Genomic DNA, 24,953 nt, shown 5'->3' with positions numbered 1-24,953 from the left:
TACCTGTTCATCAGAACTTCCAGAAGCAAATAAGTCTCCATCTCTTGAAAATGCTACACAGGTAGCTGGTCCCTGTAAACACATTTAAAAGACAGGTTTAAAAAAAGATAAAAGAAAATTAAGTGTTACAACATTCCATTCATTGCAGCTTCACAGTATTTATCATTTGACATCAGCAATCTGAAGGCAAAATTGAAAAGCTCTTACCTGTCAGGTAAATGGACCATAATTAAGATGCTAAGCTTGCTGGTACTTCCCATTTCCCACACTTTCGACCACAGTTTAAGATTACCCACTTTTCAATATCCATGCCAGAGACAGGAACAAACCAATTTTTACAGCATCAGGTTTTTTCTTGTTCCCTTCAAACATTCCCTCTTCACTTTAGAATTAGAAATTTCTAAAACTCGTGTTCACTTATTAAAAGTGTTGAAGCTATGAGGTTTTTGTATAGTAGGCTGGCTTAAACTGCTTTTCTCTTAGCAATCTGATAGGAGAGATGTCAGAGTTAATGCATCCAGAATCACTTCTGCACAGAACTTGCATTTTGAAGAAGCTTCATGCTTAAAACCATCAGTTCTGAGAGACTTTAAATGCTTCTGAGTGGTACAGCACACCTTTCACACCTATTTCAATGTGTTTTCCACCTTCCAGCAAGCACATGGGAAGGCTGAGGCAGGAGCTCTGCAGTTAAGCAGAGCTGAGGAATTGCTACATGTTTTAGCCCAGGCACAACAGACAAACTGCTCTGCTCAGAGTAAACAGATGAGAACTCATCCTGGAGTTTTTTGTCAGCTGCTGAACACATTCCTGTGTAGACTGTGCACCAGCATGGGCAGAGGTCAGAATGACAACTTCCAGAGGCTGCCTATGGAGCTGACAGGCTGGGGAGGGTTGGAAGGAAACACAACCACCAAAAACACAACCAGAAAAGCCCCAACTACCAGAAAACTCCACCATGTGATCATACACCTCCTGACAGAAGCAGTTAATGTCTTTCAAGTAAGATCATCTAGCTCAGAAGGCAATTAAGAAATTTCTCTTCAGTCTGCATCAAGTTGGAAGGAGGCACAATTCTGAGTCCACATCTTTCCAATGGACATAGCATGGAAACCTCACACCTTTTCTTTGCCTTCTTTGCAAAAGTGAGTTCAATATAATAAATCCTGAATATAGACAAATACCCAAAGACTGCATGGGATATAAGCACCCAGCTCTCACTGCCACCTGTCCCCCACAGGCACAAGGTTATGGCAGCAAAACCAGAGCCTTGCTGTGCTCAATCCCAGTGAGAAGAGTTTTAGCTTCCTTAAAACACATTAAGGTATTTCCATATTATAATTTAACATTGATTTCAAAATGTTTTGAGGCCTTCCCATAGCAACCCCTCACTAGACAGGACTTGCCAGGAGTGATCCAGCAGCAGCAATTCCAAACCGCACGCGCAGTCCTCGCTGTGACTAAGCTCACTCACCTGACACAGCAATAACTAGGGGAGATATTTCAGACCAAAGACACTGCCATCAATCAGCTGAGACAAACTGTGCCTCTGCCTTTATTCCCACCCACCTACCCCAGTGTTCAGCTCTCTAATCACATGTCAGGAATGGAGGTTCTAAAAAAATTGGAAAAGTAAAAGACAAGCAGTAAGAAAGTGCAGAAACAACCCCACAGCAGAAAACTGCAGTGGTGAACATTGGTGAATTTACTTCTGTATGATGAGCATACAGAAGCAGTTCTTGGACTATAATAAACCAGTCAGAGTTAGGAGGGCAGAAAAAAATTTAAGACTAAGCGTTCAGGAACAAGCACAAGCGAGGAACACTGGAAAGGAGCAGCGTTTCCTAAAAATATTTTTATCAGTCTAAATATTTCAGTGTATTTAGACAAAATCTAGTACAACACAAATCACATCAAAACAGGCAGTGAACTGACTCCAAAGTCATGGCATTCTGAAGGGAAAAAAAGTTCAACGGAACATATTCTTCCCAAAATAGAAAATTACATCAAAGACTGAATGTGCCTTTATAAATTGAAAGAAAAGGAACAAACAAGTCTATAGACGCAACATCCTCTACAGATTGGCTGACATAAATTAAGTGAAAAGTATTCCTGCTACATACACTTCCAGAACTCTTCCAAGACACAACAGGTTTGCTATAGCAACATACAAACAGAGTTTGCCAAATACCCATGCCTTGCAATTTAATATTGACACACCAAACAAAATAAAAAGCTACAATTGCCAGTTATTAGACACAGCCTAACTCCTCTTTGTTCCAGGTAAGCACAGCAGAAATCCAACAGATTTCTGATCTGTCTGATGAAGTCCTGGGTAACAGACATGAGAACGAAGAATTCAAACCTTCTTTTCCATCCCCACCTTTTAACTTACTGTTTGCACTAAAAGTAGCAAAAAGTAGCAGTTGCATATTCTTTTACACAAGTTGTACAGAGAATTTTAAGCTTATTTCCCACTTAATTAGAACTTGTAGGATGCAGCAACCTTCCTATATAGGATCACTCAGCTCCTCTTTCTGTAGCAGGATCAAATGGCCCTCTATTAGTAGTTCCTGGAGGTTCAGATTTCCAGTCTGCACCCCCATTGCCCAAGGTGCTCCATACAAGCTGCTAGCACCAATCCCCAAACCTCTGCAGCTTCTTGCCTGAGACTAAACAGCAAGCTGCAGGAAGAAAGGGTTGGGCAATGACATAAGTTAGTGAGGAACATTTCTATTTAATCCTCAGCAGGTCAATGTCAGGACTGTCAAGCTTTTGTGCATATCCAGTAGAGTTTGAAATAACAGCAGCTTTGGTGATACCAGGAGAGCTGCAGAAATTACGAAGAGAAGTACAGAAGAATGCAACAGGTGATCCACTGAAATTGTTGAATGAGAAGAACATGGCTGCTAATCAACATTTAACTCCTCTAGTGAAAGAGTACCAGGCAAGGTAGAGGTAAGTCCCAGAGAGCCTTGAAAAGGACAAATAGCTCAAACACTGGATGGAGAAAAACAACCATAAAGGAAAAGGAAGCCATAGAGAAGGAATGATAACAGCATCAAACCTCATAGTTTGCCACAGCATTCCCAGTGAAGAAGATTCAGGCAAGGTCAGAGAGGCATGGCATGGCAGCTGAAACACCAGGACAGCCCATTTCTAGCTGCATTCATAGGTGAAACAGGTGAGGCCCAGCATGTTACATAATTGATGTGCAGAGACAGAGATTACACCTCCCTATTTTCCCACTTCCTACAAAGAAAGTTAGTGACCTCAAGGCCTTTACAGCCCTGGCATTTCACAGGTTGATCAGCTTACATAAAACATTACGTTTGGCCTTCAAAATAGATGGTCAGACTATTCTGAATGACTTGAATGCATTAATCACCAAGAGACAGGATCTGAAGCCAGGACACAGATTACACCACCAAGTGACTGGCAGGATGCTAATAGCATCAGTAACAACTGACACAGGGTGACATAAGAGAACAGGAATAGCATCCCAGAACAAAGCTTTCAAGGGTAGAGCTAAAAATAGATGTCTCTGAAAGAAACACTTAAGAGAAAGGCCAAGTGTTTAGTTTGGAGAAATATGACTGGAGTCCAGAGTCACACCTGCACACAGGCAGCAGATGAATGTGTACCATCCATAAATAATGAGTGGACAATCACAGATAAATTCCTCTTGAGCACCCTTTTCTTCTCCCAGAGCTGCTGGGCACAGAAGGCATGTCACCTCAACAACAACAGGGCCAACACCAACAGGCAAGTCAAGAGAGGCCAGACTTCCAGGCTTCAGCTAGGAACAGAGCTAACATTTTGGCTTCAGTGTAACAGAAGAAACAAGAGCCAGGTTGGAGAGGGTCCAGGAATAAACTAGAGAAGAGTAGTTTAATGATGCACTGTCTGCACTATGAAAGGAGAGGTGGTGTGGAAGGAAGCTGGAGACAAGTGGGGTCAAGGATGTCAGTAGATTTTTACTTTTTTTGTTTCAGTCCTGCAAAAAAACTAATGCATAGTAGAGAAAAGTCAGGTAAGAGAACAAGGAAAGTGCTAAGAGCTGGAATAAGGCATATCTAGAGGATGCTCTCCTTGAATTAAAGGAGAGCTTCCTCTTCCACTGCCACAAAAGGAGATGTAGAACTTGGAGCCAGTATATTTAGCCAAACTCTCCAGGAACAGACTAACTAGTGCAGAGGGAAACAGGATACATGAGAGGAGAGAAGGCCTGAGAAGCAAATCCAGCAGCAACCAGCACACTGGGATCCCAGCCCTGGCATCATCAATTCTAGGCATAAAAGAACTAAGAACAAACAGAGCAGTCATTGCCACCCTTGACAGCGCTTTCAGCTGCTTCATGCATGGGAGGAAAGGGCAAGTCACATAGGAAAGGGAGAATGGAAAAGAACCAAGGAGAAAAGCACAGGGAACAGAGGTGACAATGACAAGAGGGATGTTTTCAGGTGGAATACCTCTGACAAGAAGTCCCAAGGATTCTCAGTATGTCTGAGAGGGCTGAGATATTCCTGAGCAAGTCACATTTGCACCCTCTTTCACTAGGGAGTAAGGGTTACAACTAACATAGGGAAAATTCACACAGGTATCTTATAGCTGAATCTTCAGCCACTTTAACTCCTGAAAGCCTCAGTTTATAAAAACACAAGACAAGGACAGAGAACTCATATTTCCTTTCAAGATCAGAAATGCTAACCTAAAGTCAATTGCTTGTTGTTTGCAAGACACATTTCTTTCTTTTTCGTTTAACCTCTATGTAGTCCTTCAAAGAGGATCAGGCCCACACAGATGTTTAATGCTAGGCAGAACTAGAAGCTGACAGTAAAGGAGCACATTTGTTTCCTGTGCACTTGCTCAGGACCTTACTCATTAGTCAGGGAGCAAAGCAGGGAGCACTGATGCTCCCCAGGTAGGTAGAAAGTAGCTACTTCATAGTTCAAGTCAAGGTTGCTTGAGGAATTGTAACTTTGCATTTTCTGTCTTCCTATTTATGAACATAACCATGAGATATTTTCTAAATATTTACTGAGAACTTCCATTCCACGGAGGAAGTCAATCTGGAAATGCTCTAATGAAACCACTCCAAAGGGCAGACAAGTACCACGTACATACCTGCTCTCCTCTAGTAACTCTCTGGGGGTGGCTTAGGGGCCTCAAAACATTCTGTTCTTCAACTGATTCAGTACTAGAGGTGCATTTACATACCAAGCCAGTGTCTCATCTGTATGGAATTAGATAAGAGCACTTTACAGCTTGAAGCACTCCAGAACCAAAATATGCAGCACAATACAGAATGATATTTTGCAGCTGCAAGATGTCAGCTCCAAGCTGCAAACTTCTGTCTCTAATGATCCTTCTGCTACAAGGAGCCAGCTACATTTCAATTAAAGACAGCAATGTAAACTTGGCCAACCTCCCCATGTAAACTACAGCTAATCAGCTGCTAACAAATTCCTGGCACTCCAGCAGTTGCGTCAAAGTATGTCTAAAGGACCTTAAAGTTTTTTTCCTTCAAGTGTCCACTTGCATGAAGCCTTCCCAGAACAATGTAACAGCAGCCAGCTGTCCAAGCAGGAACAAAGTGTCAACCAGAATGTTCAACCTCAAAAAGTCACAACTCAAGAACATCTTCAGAACATGCTGTCCATCTGGTGACTAACTTGTAGCACTCACTTAAAAAGGCAAATCAATTCAATGACCAAAATAGTCCACACCACTTTGTTTTTAGCCTCTTGGGGATACTGGCACAAATCACAGTGATAACAAAGGGGACAAAAAAGTCCCTTGTTATTAAGTAACCTGGATTTATCTGTGAGCAGAACTAGCTGGAGAAGCAGCCAGGGCAGGAATCCACCCCAGTGGCTCCACCCCTGGTGACAAGAACAGCCTGTAACCACCGACAGTGGCTCACTGGGAACAAAGCACAGGGTACCATATGGTTTTAGTGGAAAAGCAAGGTATCTGTTTAATCAGGCAGTAAAAGAACCAGCCCACAAGAATCCAGCACATGCCAGACAGGCAATGCCAGGAAGGACTATGCCAGGAGGAGCTCCACAGATATCTCACTGCAATACCCTTAAGGACAACCAGAAAGCTACGCTGGCACTTCAATACTTGCACTCTTTTCCAAACTGAAGGAGCTGTAAATGCCACGACAGCAGCTACTCTTCAGCTGGGCCAAAGGCAAAGCTTTTCCAATGCCAGTTAGATGCCCAGGAGGGAGAGACAGACACTGTTCTACTGACCTGAAGCAGCAGGGTGGAAGAACAGGGAGCTTTAATTCTGCTTTTGAATAGATGATCCACAAACTGTTCTGTTAAAGCCTCATGTTAAGTACAACATTAGCCTAAAGGGACTTTCTATTGCTCATTCTGAAGACCTCCATCACCATAATCAGTTTTGGACTCTCAGTCAACGATAAACTTTTTTTGTAGTACTGCAGTCATCGAGGCACAGATAGCAGCTCAAATGGGAGGAAAATGGAAAGCAGGTTTAGCCTCCTGCTGAACCATAACCAGGCACATCCCTTCCTGAGGGATGGGGGATTCTTACCCTTTTCCAGGAAGCTGCTTCCCAAGAACTCCCTTGGCAGATTAACACAACAGACAAATACAAAAACAAGATTAAGGCAACAGAAGCTTTGCAGCCCCTATCTGATAGGAGTATCCACTTAGTCCAGTCTTCCAAGAACAGTTTTATACAGCCAAGGCTGACATGTTAGGATAATCAGCATTTGTAATTTCCTCCCCATTCTTCTAACAGTTAAACTCTTTGATCAGTTTTAATCAAAGCTCTACTTCATGAAAGACTTAAGCATAAGGTTTTCCTATTTTTTTCCATTAATATTACCAAAAAAAAAAAAAGCAAATTTAATTAATATATAGCAAAAGAGAAGCTACAGAAGAAACTTGACCTTTTTATAGATCAAACAAGGCAGTCACTAAACAAAGCCCCAAGAAGACAGAATTATCAGTTTTACAGTTTACACAGACACCACTGTTGCCCACAACAATCCCCATCATCTCCAAAAAGCTTCAGGCTGTGGTTTTCCCCTGATAGTTTTCATGCTTTAAAACTCAACCCCCATTTTAAAAGAGACACAAGTGGGTTAAGAATTTCTGTTCTCTTTGTCCCTTTGGAAAGGGAAGCTTTAAGGCAGGCCTGCTTTTTTCACACTCCACATGGACCATCAAATTAGTCCATTTATTTTCATTTAAGATTTAGAAAGAGAGCTCCAGGCATTCATAAAATTAACCTTACAAGCAACACATCCAGCAGCATAATACTAATAGGCCAATCAGTTAAACTTAACTAACCAGCACCATTTATCACCTTTAATTGTATGATTCAGTCCATTTACAAGATGTTCCCAAATCAAATCCCAAAATAGATTTCCTCTACATTACTGCTACTGTTCTTGAGTCTCCTGCCAGGTGAACAGCATTTATCTTCAAAACACATATGTCAGGGGGCCAAGTGTTATTTGCAGCTCTCTAGAGAGGGAGAAAGAGCTGCATTAGAGAGAGGCTGACAGGGTCAGTCAGAGTCTGGGGTGCTGCTCTGAGTTCTTTCTGCCTTAGACTTGAATCCTCAGTACTGGAGCTCACTTTCAGTCTTGCTTTCTCATTCTCTCCATTCCTGCCTTACCTCATTCCCTTCAAAACAGTGATGATCTCAAAGATTATTAGCATTATAATCATGATTTTACACAAGGAAGTTTTCAAACAATTTCTGGTCATGAAGAATGAAAGTCTCAAGTGTGGATTTGCTCACTTTATTATGAGTCTGTACATTGCTGTAAGAAAGCCTTTGCCTCACCTGGTGACCATGCAGAGTATAGAGAAGTCTTCCTTCTAGTAAGTCCAGAATCTTAAGAGTTGAATCACTGGAAGCAGTAACCAGATAGTTTCCAGAGGGATGAAAGGAAAGACTGTTGACCACAGAGCTGTGCACTAAGGATGGAAAAAAAAAAGCATAATAGTCACCAAGAGCAGTTTACATAAGCCCAAGGCAAAAGAATAAAATAAAACACAAGCACATTCCAATTTTCTCTTATAAAATTTAACAGGAAAATTATTGTGGGGGAAACATGCCACAAAAGCTCTTCAAAGCACTGGAGAACAATAACAGTAACTCAATTCTTGTAAAAATAGGCACTACTTTACTGAAAGGAAAAAGGAAGCTTTGCCAATTATTCAGGGAGATTTAATGCCACAAAAGCTTCCAGTATAGCCCCAAAATGTATTGTTTGTGCAGTGAACTACAGGATTCTGTGAGAGTGCTGGACATTGATGCACTTTACTACTGGGGAGCTGCTGGTCTCACTCTCAAGTCACTCTAGATTAAAATCTATATGTTAGGACACTGAGAAGACTGAAATTACAATGAAGACACTCAGAGTTGACACTGCACAGCTTGTATTGGTTTACTATCTGATTCTAGCCAGAAACTAGGAAATAAGAGCAACTTGAAAATGGTCCAGTATAAGCATTATTTCCTCAGACATCCTATTTGTCTCACCAAATACAATATTTAAAACAAATACAAATAGACTATCAAGAGTGTGAACTTGCAATAAAGCCATTTTCCCTGCATGGAGATGAAGCCCAAGATTTATTTTGAAAAAAGCTACAGAAAATGTTCTAGGAAAAAAGTCAAACTTCTTCAGTGAAGTTCAGTGTAACATTAAACATTTAATAAATGACTTTTTTCCCTCCCCAAACTTTTATAAAACAAGCTATTGAACATATTTATTTATGGGAACATGCAGTGCTTCACATATGCCCAGCTTCCTGAGTGTATGTGACATTACAGAGTATTAATATGCCTGAGGAGGGATTTAACCATCCAATTATTCTTAATTATACTATATGCCCTCCAAATGTTCTGGTATCTCAAAACTACTACTTCTGATGCATCACACCCAACTAAATTTATGTTCTGTTGAGAGTCTGCTGTGCATTTTGAATGCACACTGCATGCTAAGAAACCCCTTAAAATATTATTTTAAATACATTAGAACTCAATATTATTTTTGCATATGTGGATTTGAAGCAGATAGCTGAAATAACCTTGCCACTTGTAAAACAAAAAGCCTCTACTTTTGAAAATCTCAGGAACACTGAATACCTCAGCCAAGTTCTGAAAACAACTCCTCTTGACCCAAACTGTTAAAAAAACACACAAGAAAACCTTAACACAGGTAACTTTTAAACTGTTATTCTTGTTGGTGAATACTGTCTCTGTCACACAGCTACATCTTCCTCTACCCCCAGCCCTGTATCATGCTATGTATTAAAGGACAAAAAGGTCTGTGTGGAGTTTTTTCTTATGAAAGAGTGATAAATATCTTTCTCTTTTGAGCGATTTGTAATATTCCTCACCCCCTTAATGTCTATATTCAGATAAATGCAAATGTATCTTGTCAACTAGGGAAGTCCTGAAAGGAATCACATCAGAAAGAGACAAGGTTAGCAATGTATCACATCTTCCAAATTCCAGACAGTAAATCAAGTATTTCCAGCATCACAGGAAAACCTTTCCATAATGGAAAAAAAATCACACAGACTGAGGCTGCACAAGCAGTTGCAGCTTCTGTGCCCAAGGACTTCTGGGTTCTTGTAAACTCAGAGAAAAGTTCATCTCTGCTGTCAAAGCAGCTCATACCTCTCACAAAACCATTCAGAACACCTCTCCAAAAAAAGTGCCAACACATCCTGCCACCTCACTTGATTTCATGCTGTAAACAGAAATCCAGTGCAGTACAAGGTGGTATCACCCAGTGATTTGTTGCTACAAGTCCACCCTTCTGCCAGCCAAGCCCTAGCAAGGCAAGAGCTCTTAGGGGACTTATACTGGGGTTAACATCTAAAATTGAGTCTTCCCAGTCTGCACAAAACTGTCCCAACCCCACAACACTTACTTTATGTAATGCAACCCTTAGTAATCACCAGGGAGAAGATAAATTAGGATGAACTTGACAAAACCACAGTCTCTACTGAACAGATAACCACCATCAGCCCCATCCAAACTGGATAAAAGTACCAATTTTTTTTTTTAAAACAGAAATAAAATACAGGTTAGAGCTGTTTCCACAGATCTGCTACAGAGGTGTCCCATACACAGTTTTGGACAGGGAACAAATATCAGGCAATAAACATTGGCCATTTCTGTAGGGGCTGTGCAAAACCTGCTGCACAAAAAGAGTCAGAGCCAAGCAGAGAACCGAATAAAGCATCTGTGTGTTCTCCTGGACAGTAAACGTGACCAGAGCATACTTTGCTTGGCTCAAAGAAAAACACACCATACAAAAGGTTTTGCAGTTTGCTCTCTACTTCCAACTTTCATTTACAAATGTCACAGTTGGAACAAGTGCTGGCAACAAGAGCAACACTGCTAAAAGACTAATCGGTGCTGGAAACCAGCCCAACCCTAAGACGCAAGAGCCCGAGGCAGGGCTACTCGTCTATTAACTCCTCCATGCAGCTCCATGTTTAAAATGGATTCCCTGGAAATCAGCAGCAGCACATTCTGAAGGCACAGATGCCATCTAGTGGGACAGGACTGGCAGCCTCCCAGGGGAGCCACAAAACTAAGCCAGATTTAGCCAAAATGAGGCTAGTATAAAGAAAGGCAGGATTTACAAACACATCTCCAGAACATGTTACAAACACATCAAGTGTTTGTAACAAACACACAAGTTTGTGGCCATGGGTGTATGAAGTGACTGCAAAAAGCCACCATCCCAATTCAAGGTTTCTTTAGCTAATATTACTATTTTTAGTTCAAAGTTTAATACACAGGATTTACACAGTAGCTGTTAAAAATAACACTCACTCCAGGAAAATTATCATTTCAATAGCAAGGGTGTCACATTAAAATGCCATTTAGTAAGGGTGGGATACCAGGGAAATACATCATTCCAAGACAAAAAATAAACCTGGCAGCCAAGCCTAAACCACATTAGATTTGGACAATTTAATAGCAGTAAGTGGAAAGCAGGAAAAGATGACTTTGGAGCCAAGTTATACTGTGGCTGGAAACATGCACTGCAGATCTTACCACCATTGAAAAGCTGATAAAGCAGGTTAAAGGACAACCTGACACTGCCCAAGTATTTAAAAACACTACTGATTTTAGCAACAAGACTTCAGGAAGGCGTTTCCAAGTTTTGATATGGGCCACAAGTTAACAATACTTATTACACAAATTGCACTCTCAATACTGATTAATTGGAACAATAGTCGTCAAAAAGTTTGGTTTCTATCAGATTTTTTTAACTATCAGAGAGCTGGGAGTGACTGTGATCCAGAAGAATGACTGAAGCTGGGAGGCTGTCACAGTAGGAACACACAAAAGCTGATGTTGAGGGCAGAAAGAACACACCAAGCCCCAGCCCCATGTCTGATCTGCTTTATGAGCATGCCAGAAGCTGTTCCTCAGGGAAAGTGAAGTTAAATAAGTTTAAGTTTAATAAATTATCAACACTGGAAACACTGTTTGAGTATGTATTAATTTTCAAATATCACAGCAACCTTAAAAACTGTTATTAGCAAAGAAGAGCCACATTTCAGCACAAGAAACTAATGCACAGAACAGGTCAATCAATCTCAAAGAAGGTGGCAGAGATAGGAAAGCATCCTTTTCCTATCCAGATCTACCAAACAGCAGCACTTATCAGCGGGACAAGAACAGGTAATGGGAGGAGATGCCATTTGGCATCATGAAAGCTAAATATAGAAGCTGAAAAACAGAGTCTGGAAAAGGAACCATAAACATGGATCATAGTATAGAATTGCAATTGATTGATTTAGATTTTCCTTTTTTTTTTAAACTTTCCTTAATTTTCTCATAAAAGAACCTAATATTTTGAACTGCTGGAATACAATTCTGACTCCTCCTATAGGCTTACTCAGAGGCAGAGGCCACATCCTTTTTATTGCACACCATCTTCTTCATAACACTGAATATGAGCCAAATGGCATCACAGGTAAGATCCATGCTCACCTGCACCTCACAGGTCAGCTTCAGAACTCGTTCTGGAGATAAACACAAAGCAAAGCACACATCTGGTGAAGGCAGGCCTAACCCAGTGCCCTTCTGGAAAAGCAGAAGTTGATGGAGAAACAATCCTTGGACTTCAGAGCAATTTGCATCAATACATGGAAAGGCTGAACTTTTGTAAGGTCTTGACTTGCCTTGGTAATGTTGGAGCAGCCTGTTCATCCTGACATCCCACAGCTTCACCGTGTTGTCCGTGCCGCCCGCCGCAATGCAGTTCCCGCTGGGATGGAATTCCACGTGGTTCACAAACCTGTCAATGGCAACCAAACCCAGCTGCTGATGTTTAACTCTTGCCAAAGAGCAAAAAAGCCTTTTCAACATTGAATGTTAAGGAAAGGAGGAGATAAGCTGAAAATTTATTTTGCTACATTTCATTTAAGACCTTGCTTCTAACCCCAGGCAGACTGCAGGCTCCTACCTAAGCACATCTTCAGTAGTTCACATTCCAGGTGTAGGAGCTGTAGACACAAACCTACTGAAATCTGATGGATCCAGCTGTCATAACAACATTTTCAAGTGTTCATTTAATGTTTGCATAATATATGTCTTCTACTAAATTAACATTATTTCCAGAGTGATGTGTACAAGACTGAAGAGAGTTTTTTTTTTCTGTTAACTAAATTTAAGATGGAACTTGGTGTATTTGTGCCTGAAATCATATGTTGCCACTTGGGAAGTAGCAAGACTGAGGCCAAATTTCTTTCTGGACCTGAATCAAATCAATTTTTAGTTTGAAAACATTAATACAATAAAAGCTTCAGGCTCTTCTGGGAAAGATACCTTGTAACTCCTCACCAAACAAACTGGACAAAATTAATTATCTTTTGAGTATTCTTGTAGCAAGTGCTGAAAAAGTTATTTCAATGGGTTGCTTGGACAAGACATACTTAAGAGCACTGAAAAAAATAATGTCTGGATTTGTCTTAATAATATTTGTCTTACCTAGAAACGTAATATTGCACTAGAAATTCAGTGCAGCAATGAATTAGGGAGATTCCAGTCTCAGTTCTCTGAGGATTTGTTTCATGTTTCTGGGTAAATTATCTTTTATTGTCTCTCAGCATTCCAAATGTAACAGCTTGTTTTCTAAATGCAAACCAGGGTTTTTGAATAACCTCATTATTTAAAAACTTGAAGATGAATCAAAGCATCCAAGTACCACTCTGTCAGTAGACTTCTGCATTTTCAATTTATGTCAACTCAGAGCAAAATAAAAGAAGAAATAAGGAATTAAAGCATCTCCAAAAATAAATAAGCCCAAAGAAACTGAGGCTTGATGTGCTGGACAGTTAACGAAACATAACACTCACAGCTCTAACCTTGAGCAAAGGGGCCAGGGCAATTCTGGACAGAGCCCTCACACTGGCTACTTTTATAAGAAGCACTAATGGTTTTTTAAGCAGTTTTATAATTGCCAGGACAAGGATCTCTGAACCTCACAAACCAGGTGTAAATTCCCCAGGCAGCCCCACTTCAGGCATCACCACCAGGTACTTACCCTCCATGCTCACAGAAGGAGTGGATGCATTCTCTGCTGGTTTTGTCCCACAGCTTGACAGTTTTATCATCACTGGATGACACTATCAATCGGCCATCAGGAGAGAATCTAAGGCAACAGTTACAGCAGTTAAGAAAAGCCCTCAAATGAGAGGAGTACAGGGTCAACTGAATTTGGCCAGGTGTCAGAGTATGTCTGTAAACACACCTCACTTTTCAAGAAGTCACAGAGGCATCAGTGAGACTGAAAATCCAATCACTAAGTGGAGGGAAAAAGAAGCAAGCCCTAAGTACTCAAACTATCCCAAACTCCATGAGATACAAAATAACCCTCAGGAAAGTCTTGACTCTGACTTAAGATCTTGTGTCTTACTTGTTTCAATTTAAGTGCACCACAAGTTGCTTCTCTGCCCTGATTCAAAACAATTCCTGCCTTTGCCACAGGATTCAGAGCAACACAGTCACTTCCAAGAACACAGCTGCAGCACAGCCTTCACCATTCAGTGCCTTAGGAGAATATATTAAGCTCCCATCTCAAAGTATCATACACATGACAGATCCAGATCTCTCTTCAGAGGCATACACATTACAGAATCAGCACTTGAGTGCCTAACTACAGGTCAGACATACTGGAAGTCCATCCTTTCTGCTCTTCTGTGGGCGTCTATAGTGCTACCAGCCACTGCCACCACCACATTCCAGAACTGTAATGAACTCTCCACCTACAGAGGAACCGTGGCTGTATCCTAGATACATATATGCATAAATAACTCCTTGAAACCAAATCTGAAACAGTTTTCAGGAAATAATGGTATCATCACGGCTGCACTTGCAACATATTGGAGGTAGCACAGGCAATCATTTTAACAAGGGCATGACAAGTGTAAAGAAACAAAGCTGAATTAATAGCAGAAATACCTCTTTTTCTATTAGCAACTCTAAAACACAGAATTCTCCTTACCAGGTAAAAACAAAACACAGAACAAATGACAAAGCAAGACAGCCTCTGCTTGACAGAGATTACTGGAGCAACACAAAGTGGGTGCAGACTATTACTCAAAGGATGTCTCTGCAGGTCAGGTGTGTCACTAAACACACCTGAATCACCCTGAACAGAAATGTATTGCACCAGACCATGACACTGAGCCTCTCCTTTGAGGGATAAATCTCCATCTCAGTTCATCAGAGAGCTGTACTCACCTGGCACAGCGAACCCAGTTGATGTGCTGGTTCAATGAGAACAGAAACTTCTGCCTGTGAACTGTCCACACTTTGATTGTTTTGTCATCAGAAGCTGTAACTAAGGACTGGCCATCGCTGGAGAAATGAACGCTTCTCACAGTTCCTGTGTGAGCCTTGAACACAGTCGATTCTCCTTTGCTACACAGAAGAGAAGAGCTCTTTAAACCTGCCCAACAGGGCAGCAAAGACATTCTGTACCTCAAAACACAGAGTTGGATGCTGAGCAGTGCTAGTAGCCACCACTTTATGGGAACTGCACGTGACCGCATTAGGATAAAAATTGATCAACCCCAAATGTGCTCATGCATCATGAGCAATACAGCTAAAACCAGCTGCTTCAGCTCCATATTGGAGGCCAAACCAACAGGAAACAATCCATGTTTCCAATAAAGTGGAAAAATTGCTACACCTAATTTGTGCAACCATTTAAACATTTATGAAAACATCAGTGTAAAAGAAGACAGAGATACTGTTGCCAGGTCCTTTGCTGCAAGGAGAGAGGTGTTTCCACATTTCATTTAGACAGAGCCAAGTAAGCAACAAACTCACAACTGCTCCTGTAATAGTCCATGCTCCAGTTGGCCATTCCAGTGCCACATCACACAAGAAATAACACGACTGAATTCAGCACACCTGATGCTGTACAGCTGTGAGCAAACTGCCATCAACTCAGCCAGGCAATTCAAATGTGTTCATTTTTATTTACACATCATTTCCAAAAATTCAAGAAGCATTTTTCTGGCAAATAAACACAGGGGATATTTAGAGATCTAAAGCACAGCATATTTAAGAGATCCAACAGGTTTACGGAACCCTTGGTCCAAAATCTGCCTCCAGCATGTACTGTACCATCAGGAGCTCCATATTCACAAACTGAAGACACAGACACAGGGGTTCCTCTTTCCCTCAAACAGATCCCTGTCCCATAGCCAGAGAATTGCTACAAAGAAGTAAGAAGAAATTCCAAGCCATAGTTAAACACAAAGAGAGGCAGAAGGGAATAGGTACTCACACACTAGGGATCCACAAACGGACTGTTTTGTCTCTAGAGCCTGAAGCCACAAGGTGACCAGAAGGTGAGAAGTGGACACACAAAACTGCATCTTTGTGGCCCATGAAGCGATAGGCTCTCATCTGAGGCTTCATACTCCAGATCATCAGGCACGAATCCATTGAGCCACTTACTGAAATAAAAAAGGAAAAACAAAACCACACAAAACCAAACTTGCATTAGTTCTCCAATTATATTAAAACTACATTTCACACTCAGTTCACCATCATAGCTTCCAGCAGTCACAATACATTGACCTTGAAGCTTCACCAGTTTATTGAAAGCTGTGTATCTCATTATTGTCATGCATATAATTTCATCAGTAATTCAAAAAGAACCAAGGCCTTTGGACTGACAATTTACTTCCAAGAGTCCAGCCATGCAACAGTTGCAGAGGCAGAAGCCACACAGGTTACAAATCTTCCACACACTCAGGAAATGAAGGTTATCTCATCACTTTCTCATTGGCACAGGCACGTATCAGCTGCAGCAGGTTAAATGTCACTACAGTGCAGAGAAGACCAGTGAGTTGGTGACTTAAAAGCACCCTGGCTACACCTCCCTCCAACACCTCTCCCTTGTGGCAAAATATTGACCAAAATCAGCTCAGCAGTTCTTCACAACATATTAAAAACACAAGCTTGCAAGGTGAGTGGAGGAGTGTTTAACTTGCTGTTAAGCAAGAAGCACCAGCAGGACCTTTTGCTGTTGCAAAGCTCAGTTACCTCCAATGCTCCCTCCATCTAACTAAAGCCAAGCAGCTCTTTATCCTCTGGCCATCAAAACACAGACAACTTACCCAATTGTTTCTTAGTGCTACTGAAGTCCACACTAGTGACAGCATCTCTGTGGCCTTTGAAGTGCCTCTCCAGGGATGGATCTTCCTAGAAGACAAGAATGTTCAAACACTGCAGATTTAAGAACCATCTTTGTACAATAAAAAATCACTTTATATTTCAACAAGTAAACCAAGGCACATATTCACCCCACAAAAAACAGGCAGAGGCAAGAACCATTGTGCAAGCAACTGCACAACACAAAACACAAATTTCACATATACCATAAATTTTAAAAGCAGAGAATTATCCAGGCTGTTATTAGCTTGGATCTTGAGTGACTGCACAAATCCCTCATGCATTTTTACAACACGCTGCTGGCACAGAGACTCTAAAGCTGACTGCAGGACAGATAAGCCATGTCCATGATCACCTGAGCAGGCAGCCAAGCTCAGCTTTGCTCTGACAGCTGCTCATCTCAGCTCAGGTGTAGCCAAGAGGCCACTATTTGCACAGAAGAGGCAAACTCACAAGATTTAACACACCTGTTGAAACAGGCAGGAGGAACGAGAACTGCAGTAAAACAGACAGACACACAGCAGCTTGCTGCAAAGGCCAACGAAAGCCTGAGGTCAGGCTCAAGTCAAAGACCCGAAAGAACTGTCTGGGGGGTTCCTCTCTCCACAAACACAGACCAACCCCAGCTGCAGCAGCACCTCAAACCCAGGACTGCAGTAGCATGAAACTCTGCTCCCAACCCCACAGCAGCACTCAACCCCCACTAAGCCCAGCACTGCCTCCCACCGCCATCCCGGCCTCAGAGCCCCCCACAGCCCCAGACACCCCCGGGCCGCCACCAGCCCTGCCTTCCCCTTTCACTCTTCCCCGCACAGTCACAACCCGTCCGGCTCGCACACAGCGGCCCAAGGGCTGCCACCGCCGCCACCCCCGCTCAGCGGCAGTTCCCAAGGGCTCCACAGGCCCGGTCTCGCCGCAGCGGCCTTGCCCCGGCTGGCTGTTCCAGCCTTGCCCGGCCGGCTGTTGCTCACCTCGCTCGGGGCGGCCATGATGCCCCGCGGCTGCCGTTCGGTTCCCGCGCCGCGCGCGCCCCGTAGCGACGGCCCCGCCCTCAGGGGGCGGCCCGGGCTGAGGGGAGCCGAGCCGGGGCGGGGCGGGGCGGGAGCTGCTCAGAGCCGTGCAGCGGCTCCTTGGAGCAGAGCCGGTCAGTCAGGGGGCTCAGCACGCTGGGAAAGCTCTCCCGGCGCTGTTACAGCAGTTATTCTGTCAGGCTTGGTGCCGCCCCCCGGGCAGCCCCTTCAGCGCCCAACCACGCCGCTCCCTGGCCTCACTCCTGCCCTGGGACTGAATGGCCGCAGAGCCTGGTGCAGACGGTCCCCGGATCCCAGCCAGGGGAGCGCCACAAGCCCGTGCTGTCCAGGGCTAAGAATCCGAGCTGCTCACTTCCAACATTTGGTTCAGCTGGTGGGAGATCAGTTGCGTCTGCTTGGACTGTGAGTGTTCAAAATAGGAACTGAGCCTGGGGTTGTGCAAAGAGCTCAGGACAACTGAGAAAGGTTCATTCTTCCAGTGGTTTAATACCAACTCAAGTCTATTTCATCCAACTCTATTTATCTCTGCCTAGGAACAGAACTAGTAATTAGACACTATGGACTGGACACTGCTTTCTGACAGGCACTTGTGTGAAGCCCAGCCTCGCCATGAAGCTTGAGTTGACCATCTGGGCTTCTAAAGGGGCCTTTCCTCCATCTTCTCTGCATCTGGGCCCCGTGCTTTGAGGACACCTCTCCTCTTGCACGTTTCCGACAGCCAGGGATGAGCTCTGTTGAAGCCGGGGTTAAAGTAGTAAAGGATCTAAAACAGAAAAAGGAGAAGAGTTAGTTGCCACTATCCCAAGACTGGAAACCCCAAAGTCACTCCAAATTGCAGCAGAGGATCATATACTCTGAGGGCTTTCTGTAGAAGCTAAAGATCACGCTTAAGCTTGATGGTTGTGTTCAGGCAACACCCCAGGGTTTTGCCTTCTGAGAGCAGAGCAGTGTAGGATTTTCAAAAGCAGAACAACTGCTTTTGAAAACTAAATATCACTATTTCTGCAGCTTCAGTGCAGATGTGAGCAGACAGCTAATCTTGTTGGTCCTTTGATGCATCTGCTTGGTATTGGGCAGGTACCACAGGAAGGTTTCAGATTTGATGCAGCAAGACACTGAGCAAAGACATTCAGAGAAATCAGGTTATGCTGCGTCTGTGTGTGTTTTAATGGGTTCAAACTCATCAGATGTTTCTTATCCACATTTCTACTAGTCGGAAAGACTCACTCAAACATGCCTGAGCACAGCCTGAGAAGGAAATGAAAACCAGACCACTCACTCCCATCCCCATCCCTTCCATCACAGAATCACACACACTGGCTTGGGTTGGAAGGGATCCTGGATTATCAAGTCCCAGCCCCACTGCCTTCAGCAGGGATACACTCACTAGCCCAGGTTGCTCAGAGCCCCATCCAGCCTGGCCTTGAATACTTCAAGGGATGGGGCATCCACAGCCTCACTGACCAACCTGTGCCAGGGTCTCACCACACTCACAGGGAAGGATTTCTTCCTAACATCTAATCTAAACCTGGCCTCTTTCACTATACAACCACTCTTCCTTGTCCTGTCACTGTCTGCCTGCACAAAAATTCCCTCTTTCTCATTTTTATAAGCCCCCTTATGAAAAGCAGTTTCTTTTCAACCTGCAAAAGGCCCTCTATGAGGAGGCCTTATTTGCTGTGCAGGTCTCTCTCCTCCCCCAGATTATCACAAGTGCTGGTTGCTGTGCAGAGCAGCTGCTGTACCTGGCTGTGAGCAGAAGCTGCTGCTTCCTCTGCCAGGAATTCAGGCAGGGAGGCAGATCTTTGGAAATTCCGCTGCATTTTGGTGAATCCATATGCATTCAGCTGTCGCGTGAAACTTTTCATTTTCTGTGTGTGGAAGACCTGCTGTCCATCCCTGCCCAGCACCTCCACTTCAAAGAGATCTTTGTTGATGGCCACACATTTTCCACTCTCACTCCACCAAATTGACTGAAACTTGCCACTTTCCAGCATCTTCCAAAGCTTCTGTGGAAAGCACAGGGATGAGAACTCTTGCTCCATGGCCATCGCCCTGGACAGCTTGGCTGTGTCCTACCAGCTGGCAAGCAAAGGCCAACTGGCACCAACAGACAGCAGGTTCCAATGGAATGTTCTGGCATATCACTGTGGTACCTGTGCTGTGCTGTGGGGGAACATTGCAGGGGACATCTCAGTGGTACCCTGGCAGGAGGAGCAGCCCAAGGAGAAACTGCTGAAGGGAATTTGTTGCTTCTCCATCTCAGAGCCACCAGTGGTGGGAGTGCAGAGCCCAGCAGTGTGCACAGAGCTGTCCTGAAGGGCTGTGGACAAGGGGAGGCCTGAGCTGTGTCTGGCTGCACCAGGAGTGTGTGCCCAGGAAGGAGCTGGGGTGGCTGCAGCCTTGAACATCCCAGGGCCCTTTTTGGGGAGGAGCTTTCTGGCTGGGCCCCTCTGACACCAGCAGAAATGTGGCTCCCTGGACTCCTGCAATGCAGAAACAGCAGCTCTAGCATGGAGAATCCTCTTCCTGATGTCTCCTGCCCCAAAGCAGCAGGGATTCCTTGATGTCAAGCTATTGTCTTTGCAAACTTCTTGAATAGGATTGCACTTTTCTTTTTTTACCTTGTGGGAGAGGTGGACCAGGGGACACACTTGCTTAATTTCTGGCATGAGACTCAAAACTTTTTGAGTTTCCTTTCCATCCATGAATTACCCAGGAAACAGACTGGGGAACAAAGCTCAAGCCCTTACTCAAGCCATCTGTTTAAGAGATGTTTTGGTTTACTTTACCTGAATCACTCCTGCTTTGTTCATAAATGCAGAGCCATGAACACAATTCCATTAATTGGTCTTCTCAGGGAAGTATCCATCCTTCTCCCTGCTGTACTGCCTTCCTGCACTAGACAGTCTGCTGGTTCAGGGGTGTCTGTGTGCCTGAAAAGCTGTGCATTCCTCCCTGCCCTTTGAGGTGCTGCATCTGAAGGGATACATTCTTCCCTCAGACATGGCCTTTCTGCCCACATAGCTATGGATTTTGGATCTGGAAGTCTAAAGCAGTTTCTAGCACGACCTGACCTGTTCCTCATTAAATTCTTTGGCATTTGAATATTAGCTTTTCTTTCTCTGCACCAAAATAAATAAAAAAAGAAGATACACATGATGCTAAACATACCCAAGGCTTGAAGGAATCTTGTACAATCCATTTTAGAGAAATTAAAAACCAGAAACATGTTGTGATTGCACTCCCACTTGTAAAAGCAGGAAATTGAAACATTTGCTTTAATTGAAGGATTCCACCACCCAGAACACCACCCCAAGTTGCCTTCTAGATAGTACATGAGCAGCATCTATGGTGGCCATGGATGGTTACTTTGCTTACATCAGCCTTGAGGGGCCACTGCATGACACCAACAGCTAGAGGTGACAGCAGATTACTGACAAGACACTTTCACCTGTGGGAGTTCAGAACAAACGTCACAAGAGAAAGAATTTAAGAAAATTCATGTCAGGAGGGTCAAAGGGGCCCTTGGGAAGAAGCACACATTGGGTCCAGCTGCAGAGCTGTCTCAAACAGCCCAGTTCAGGTCATTCAAACATCCCTGTGGCATTGTCTGCCCCGGGGTTGGGCAGGATGGGGTTTTTCCAATCCCTCTGAAGTGGTGACCCTGGAGCCAGCCCCCTCCTGAGGCCCAGGCAGGGAGGAGCCCCCAGGCCATGTGCTGTCACCGCGGTGTCACCGCGGCCAGAGGGACTCCTGCCGTCCTCCCGATGGGCACCGGGGGGCAGCCTGGGGCCGCGAACAGCCTGCCTTGGGTAACGAGGGAAAAGCGAGCAGGAACACGGGATGGAATGCAACACAGTTTCATTAGAGATTAATCAGGCCAATCTAGGCAGCTTTTTTTTGTGAAGAATACCGGAACTCTGGGTGATAAAAGTGCTGAGCTTGCCTCTTTCAAATGCCACTTCCCAGTTTGCCACCTAGGCATTATCTAGTAATTCTCAGCAAGTCCTTCCCTGGGCTTATTTGTATCACTGTGAATCAGAAAGAGATTAGAACCCACGATCTGCCCCCTCTGACACATCGACAGAGCCTTGCACTGCCAGCCCTGCCAAAGCTGTGATCCCTGCATGCTGCAAAGCAGCAAAAGCTATTGCAGAGCATCAGACACACCCAAAATTCAGGTGAGTCGTTCTTGCATGAAATTACAGTTAACCTTTGATTTTAAACCCAATTCATAAAGCCCTGAATTTCTCTCTAGAGTGTATGGGTCTAAGTTTACAACTAAACTTAATGTTTACCAATTCTATACCACAAACACCAGTTCTCACATGTCGTGTTGAAACTTAAACTGCTGAGCATATCAGTCTCTACTCATACTTTTGCAGTTCTAAGAATATTCCAAGGCACAGCATGCAAAGCTTCAGAAAGCCACCATGAGACTTTTTCTGAAGAAGCTGAGGTTCTCAACAAGACCAGTGGTGGGAAAAAGTCTTTTCCCATCTACAAAGGGAGCTCCAGGAGACATGGAGTCGGTGAATGCAATGTGCACATGCTAAACTGGAACCAGCACCTACACCCAGGTCTCCCAGTTGCTAGCAGCACTGTCACAATGAGGTCGTCCTGTCCCCATGATCCCAGAATGGGTCCTTCATGGCTGTTTTGTGTCCCATCCCAATACATCCTGGAGATGGGGGCAGGGGCATTAGGCAACCAACCCTGCAATGCTATGGCACAGGTCGAATGACCACCTGGGATGTGACAACCCCCTGCTATTGGCACTTTGCATCCAGAGAGCACAGCAGGGACTTAGGTAGCCCAAGCACACAAGGAGCCAAAGAATGTAGATGAAGATTCACAGCACAGAGGTGTTGTCCAAGCTCCTTTGCTGCTGCTGTGGAAGGGGCAGCTGCAGACAGACACCTGAGAAGGGAGCAGACCCATCAAGCAGCTCAGCTGATGACAGTGACACGGTCCCATTGCATCCACGGGGAGAAGCTGCTTTACATCAGCTGAAGATGTAGCTTGCTTGTTACTTTTTCTCTCTTACTAATGTCTTTGTCCTCCCCTTTGTGCCAAACCAGTTTATTTAGAGCCCACATTTCTTTTTCCCACCTGCCTTTGTGCTTATTACCCTTCCTTACAGAGCTAAAAAATAGACAGGAGGAAAAAAAACCCCACCCTTTTCTCAAGTAAGTCCTGACCTAAATGCAAATCTGTTCAAGCAAATTCAGAGAGCTTTGATGCTGCATAAGAAGAGAAAGGGAAGGGCAGGAGCCTCTACTGCTATCAGAACTGATCTTTACTGCTGCATAACAACCAGGCAATGAAGTCAAAACCACTGGAGTTTAAAGAGGAAGCTCAGCCAAAGGTCACCTGGCTGCCCTAGGTGCTCGTTATCAGAGCCTTGAAAAGAGGGAGGAAAGTGACAGAAGCTGATTTATAGCAACAGCAGGAAACAGCTGACAGGGCTGGGGGAGCCCTCAGCACTCAGCAGGCAGAGGGTCTTTGCTGTTGTAAAGCAAAGGGGCTGCCAAGCCCGGGCTTTGCAGTTGCTCAGGACACCCTGAGAAAACATTTCTGCTTTAGATTTGAAGCATGTGCTAGGCAGAGAGTCAGAAAGCATCCTGTTAATTGCCATACCCTGTTTTATTTGCTGCCTAGTCCTTGCAGTGGATTTGTACTGCTTTCACTGCTCATCCATATAGCTGAAGGGCTGAGGGGAGAGGTGATAAGGGGTTGCATGCAGAAGCACCAGAGGAATACACTGCTACTCCCTCTCTGGAGCTACACACTTCTTAAGCCATCCAAGAGAGAGGGAGTAAAGGGAGCTCGTACATGCCTGCAGTTTCCAGAACTAGCCTAAAGGAGAAGGATTCAGGAGTGAGAAAACCTGGCAAGTTGGATCCAGCCAGATTACCATCAGCAGCTTTTTCAGCATCTACAAGTTGTCTTTGTCTTCTTCCATGGGTTCTAGTGTCTTAAGCCACTGTAAGATCTTAAAATCTGTTACAGGAATGTAGATCAAGCCGGGCTTTAAAATGTCTCCAGCGCTTGGGGCTCAGCTGTGCTGACCAAGGGCAGGTGGCTGCCTTCAGTTCCTGAACTTTCTCTGCTGGTGTCTGCAGGGGTCAGCAGAGTTCAGGCTTCACTGAACTCACTATTGCATCAACCCAGAGCCCAAAGTGCACAAAAACTGATGCTAGGAAAACGCTAGCTAAGTTCACAGGAGTTCACAGAAGCTGAGACCTTTGGGAAATGCAATTCCTGACTCACAGGGCAGATGTCCAGCACCCACACCCAGCAGGGTTCATTGCCACACAGCCCCTGGTGCTGGCCTGGCCAGAGCAGGTAACACTGCATGGTCCAGCACCACCCACCAACAAAGCAGATCAAGATTACCAGTGCCATGGAAGAATGTTCCAGTATTCACCTCCCCCATGGGGCTGCTTTCTGAACAACATTGAGCACTGGGCTGGATCACATTTGGCCTTGACTTTTAAGCCTCTAATCTTATGGAAAATTTCTTTGTCTCAGAATTTCTCAAATCTGGGTCCCCACTCTGCAGACTAAAGGAGGGTATCAGTCAGACCCTGCTGAAGAGTATCAAGTGTCTGTGGAAAGTGTCACATGGGAAAAACTAAAAGGATGAATACTCAGTCATTATGAGAGCAGAGTGGGCAGGGGGACATCCACCTTCCTAGAGAAACTCCTGCTGACAGGAGAGTTTGGTCAGCACAGGCAAGCACAGAACTTCCCAGGCCTTCTTCTAAAGCACTATGCTCTCAGGAGCCTTGCACCTCCTGAAGGCTCAGAGCTGGCTTCTCTCCTTCCCACACACCATTCCTGCATATTGCAGAGAGGAAAGGGAGATATGTGTGACCAGAGCAGACCACAGAAGAAACCCCAAATATCTGTTACATTTGGGCTGAAGGGCTGTGTGCAAGGAGAGGCCTGGGCTGTGTCTGGCTGCACCAAGGGTGTGTGCCCAGGAAGGAGCTGGGATAGCTGCAGCCTTGAACACCCCAGGGCTCTGTTTGGAGAGTTTTCTGGCTGGGCCCCTCTGACACCTGCAGAAATGTCCTTGTGGATATGAGGGAGAGAGGCCAGCCCAGGGGACCAGCCCAGGGGATTGCACTAGACTGCACAGGGGGAATGTGGGAAAGCCCTGATGCCAAAGGTGATGCCAGAGCCTGGATG

General features: G+C 44.4%; 1 protein-coding gene across 5 annotated transcripts in view; it reads right to left on the bottom strand.

Annotated features, from left to right (window-relative positions):
• The window catches only part of POC1A (POC1 centriolar protein A), a 48,543-nt gene extending 24,138 nt beyond the window's left edge, over positions 1 to 24,405 (bottom strand). For 2 of the 5 annotated variants that reach the window (XM_033071936.1, XM_033071937.1), the window contains exons 1-8: positions 17,694 to 17,755; positions 16,668 to 16,752; positions 15,830 to 16,001; positions 14,776 to 14,955; positions 13,577 to 13,684; positions 12,213 to 12,328; positions 7,834 to 7,967; positions 4 to 72 (exon numbers count right to left, since the gene is read on the bottom strand). In XM_033071936.1, the coding sequence (XP_032927827.1) occupies positions 4 to 72; positions 7,834 to 7,967; positions 12,213 to 12,328; positions 13,577 to 13,684; positions 14,776 to 14,955; positions 15,830 to 16,001; positions 16,668 to 16,752; positions 17,694 to 17,711 (882 nt within the window). In that variant the 5' untranslated portion in view covers positions 17,712 to 17,755. Of the gene's footprint in view, positions 1 to 3; positions 73 to 7,833; positions 7,968 to 12,212; positions 12,329 to 13,576; positions 13,685 to 14,775; positions 14,956 to 15,829; positions 16,002 to 16,667; positions 16,753 to 17,077; positions 17,251 to 17,693; positions 17,756 to 19,498 lie in introns of those variants that run through there. The other 3 variants (XM_033071939.1, XM_033071940.2, XM_033071938.1) reach the window with 3 other exon arrangements.
• Positions 24,406 to 24,953: the final 548 nt, after the last annotated feature.

Source organism: Catharus ustulatus, chromosome 13, assembly GCF_009819885.2.
Source record: "Catharus ustulatus isolate bCatUst1 chromosome 13, bCatUst1.pri.v2, whole genome shotgun sequence".
Classification (NCBI taxonomy): Eukaryota; Metazoa; Chordata; class Aves; order Passeriformes; family Turdidae; genus Catharus; species Catharus ustulatus.
The sequence above is the reverse complement of the archived record's forward strand: the minus strand, read 5'-3'. Positions and strand labels throughout refer to the sequence as shown.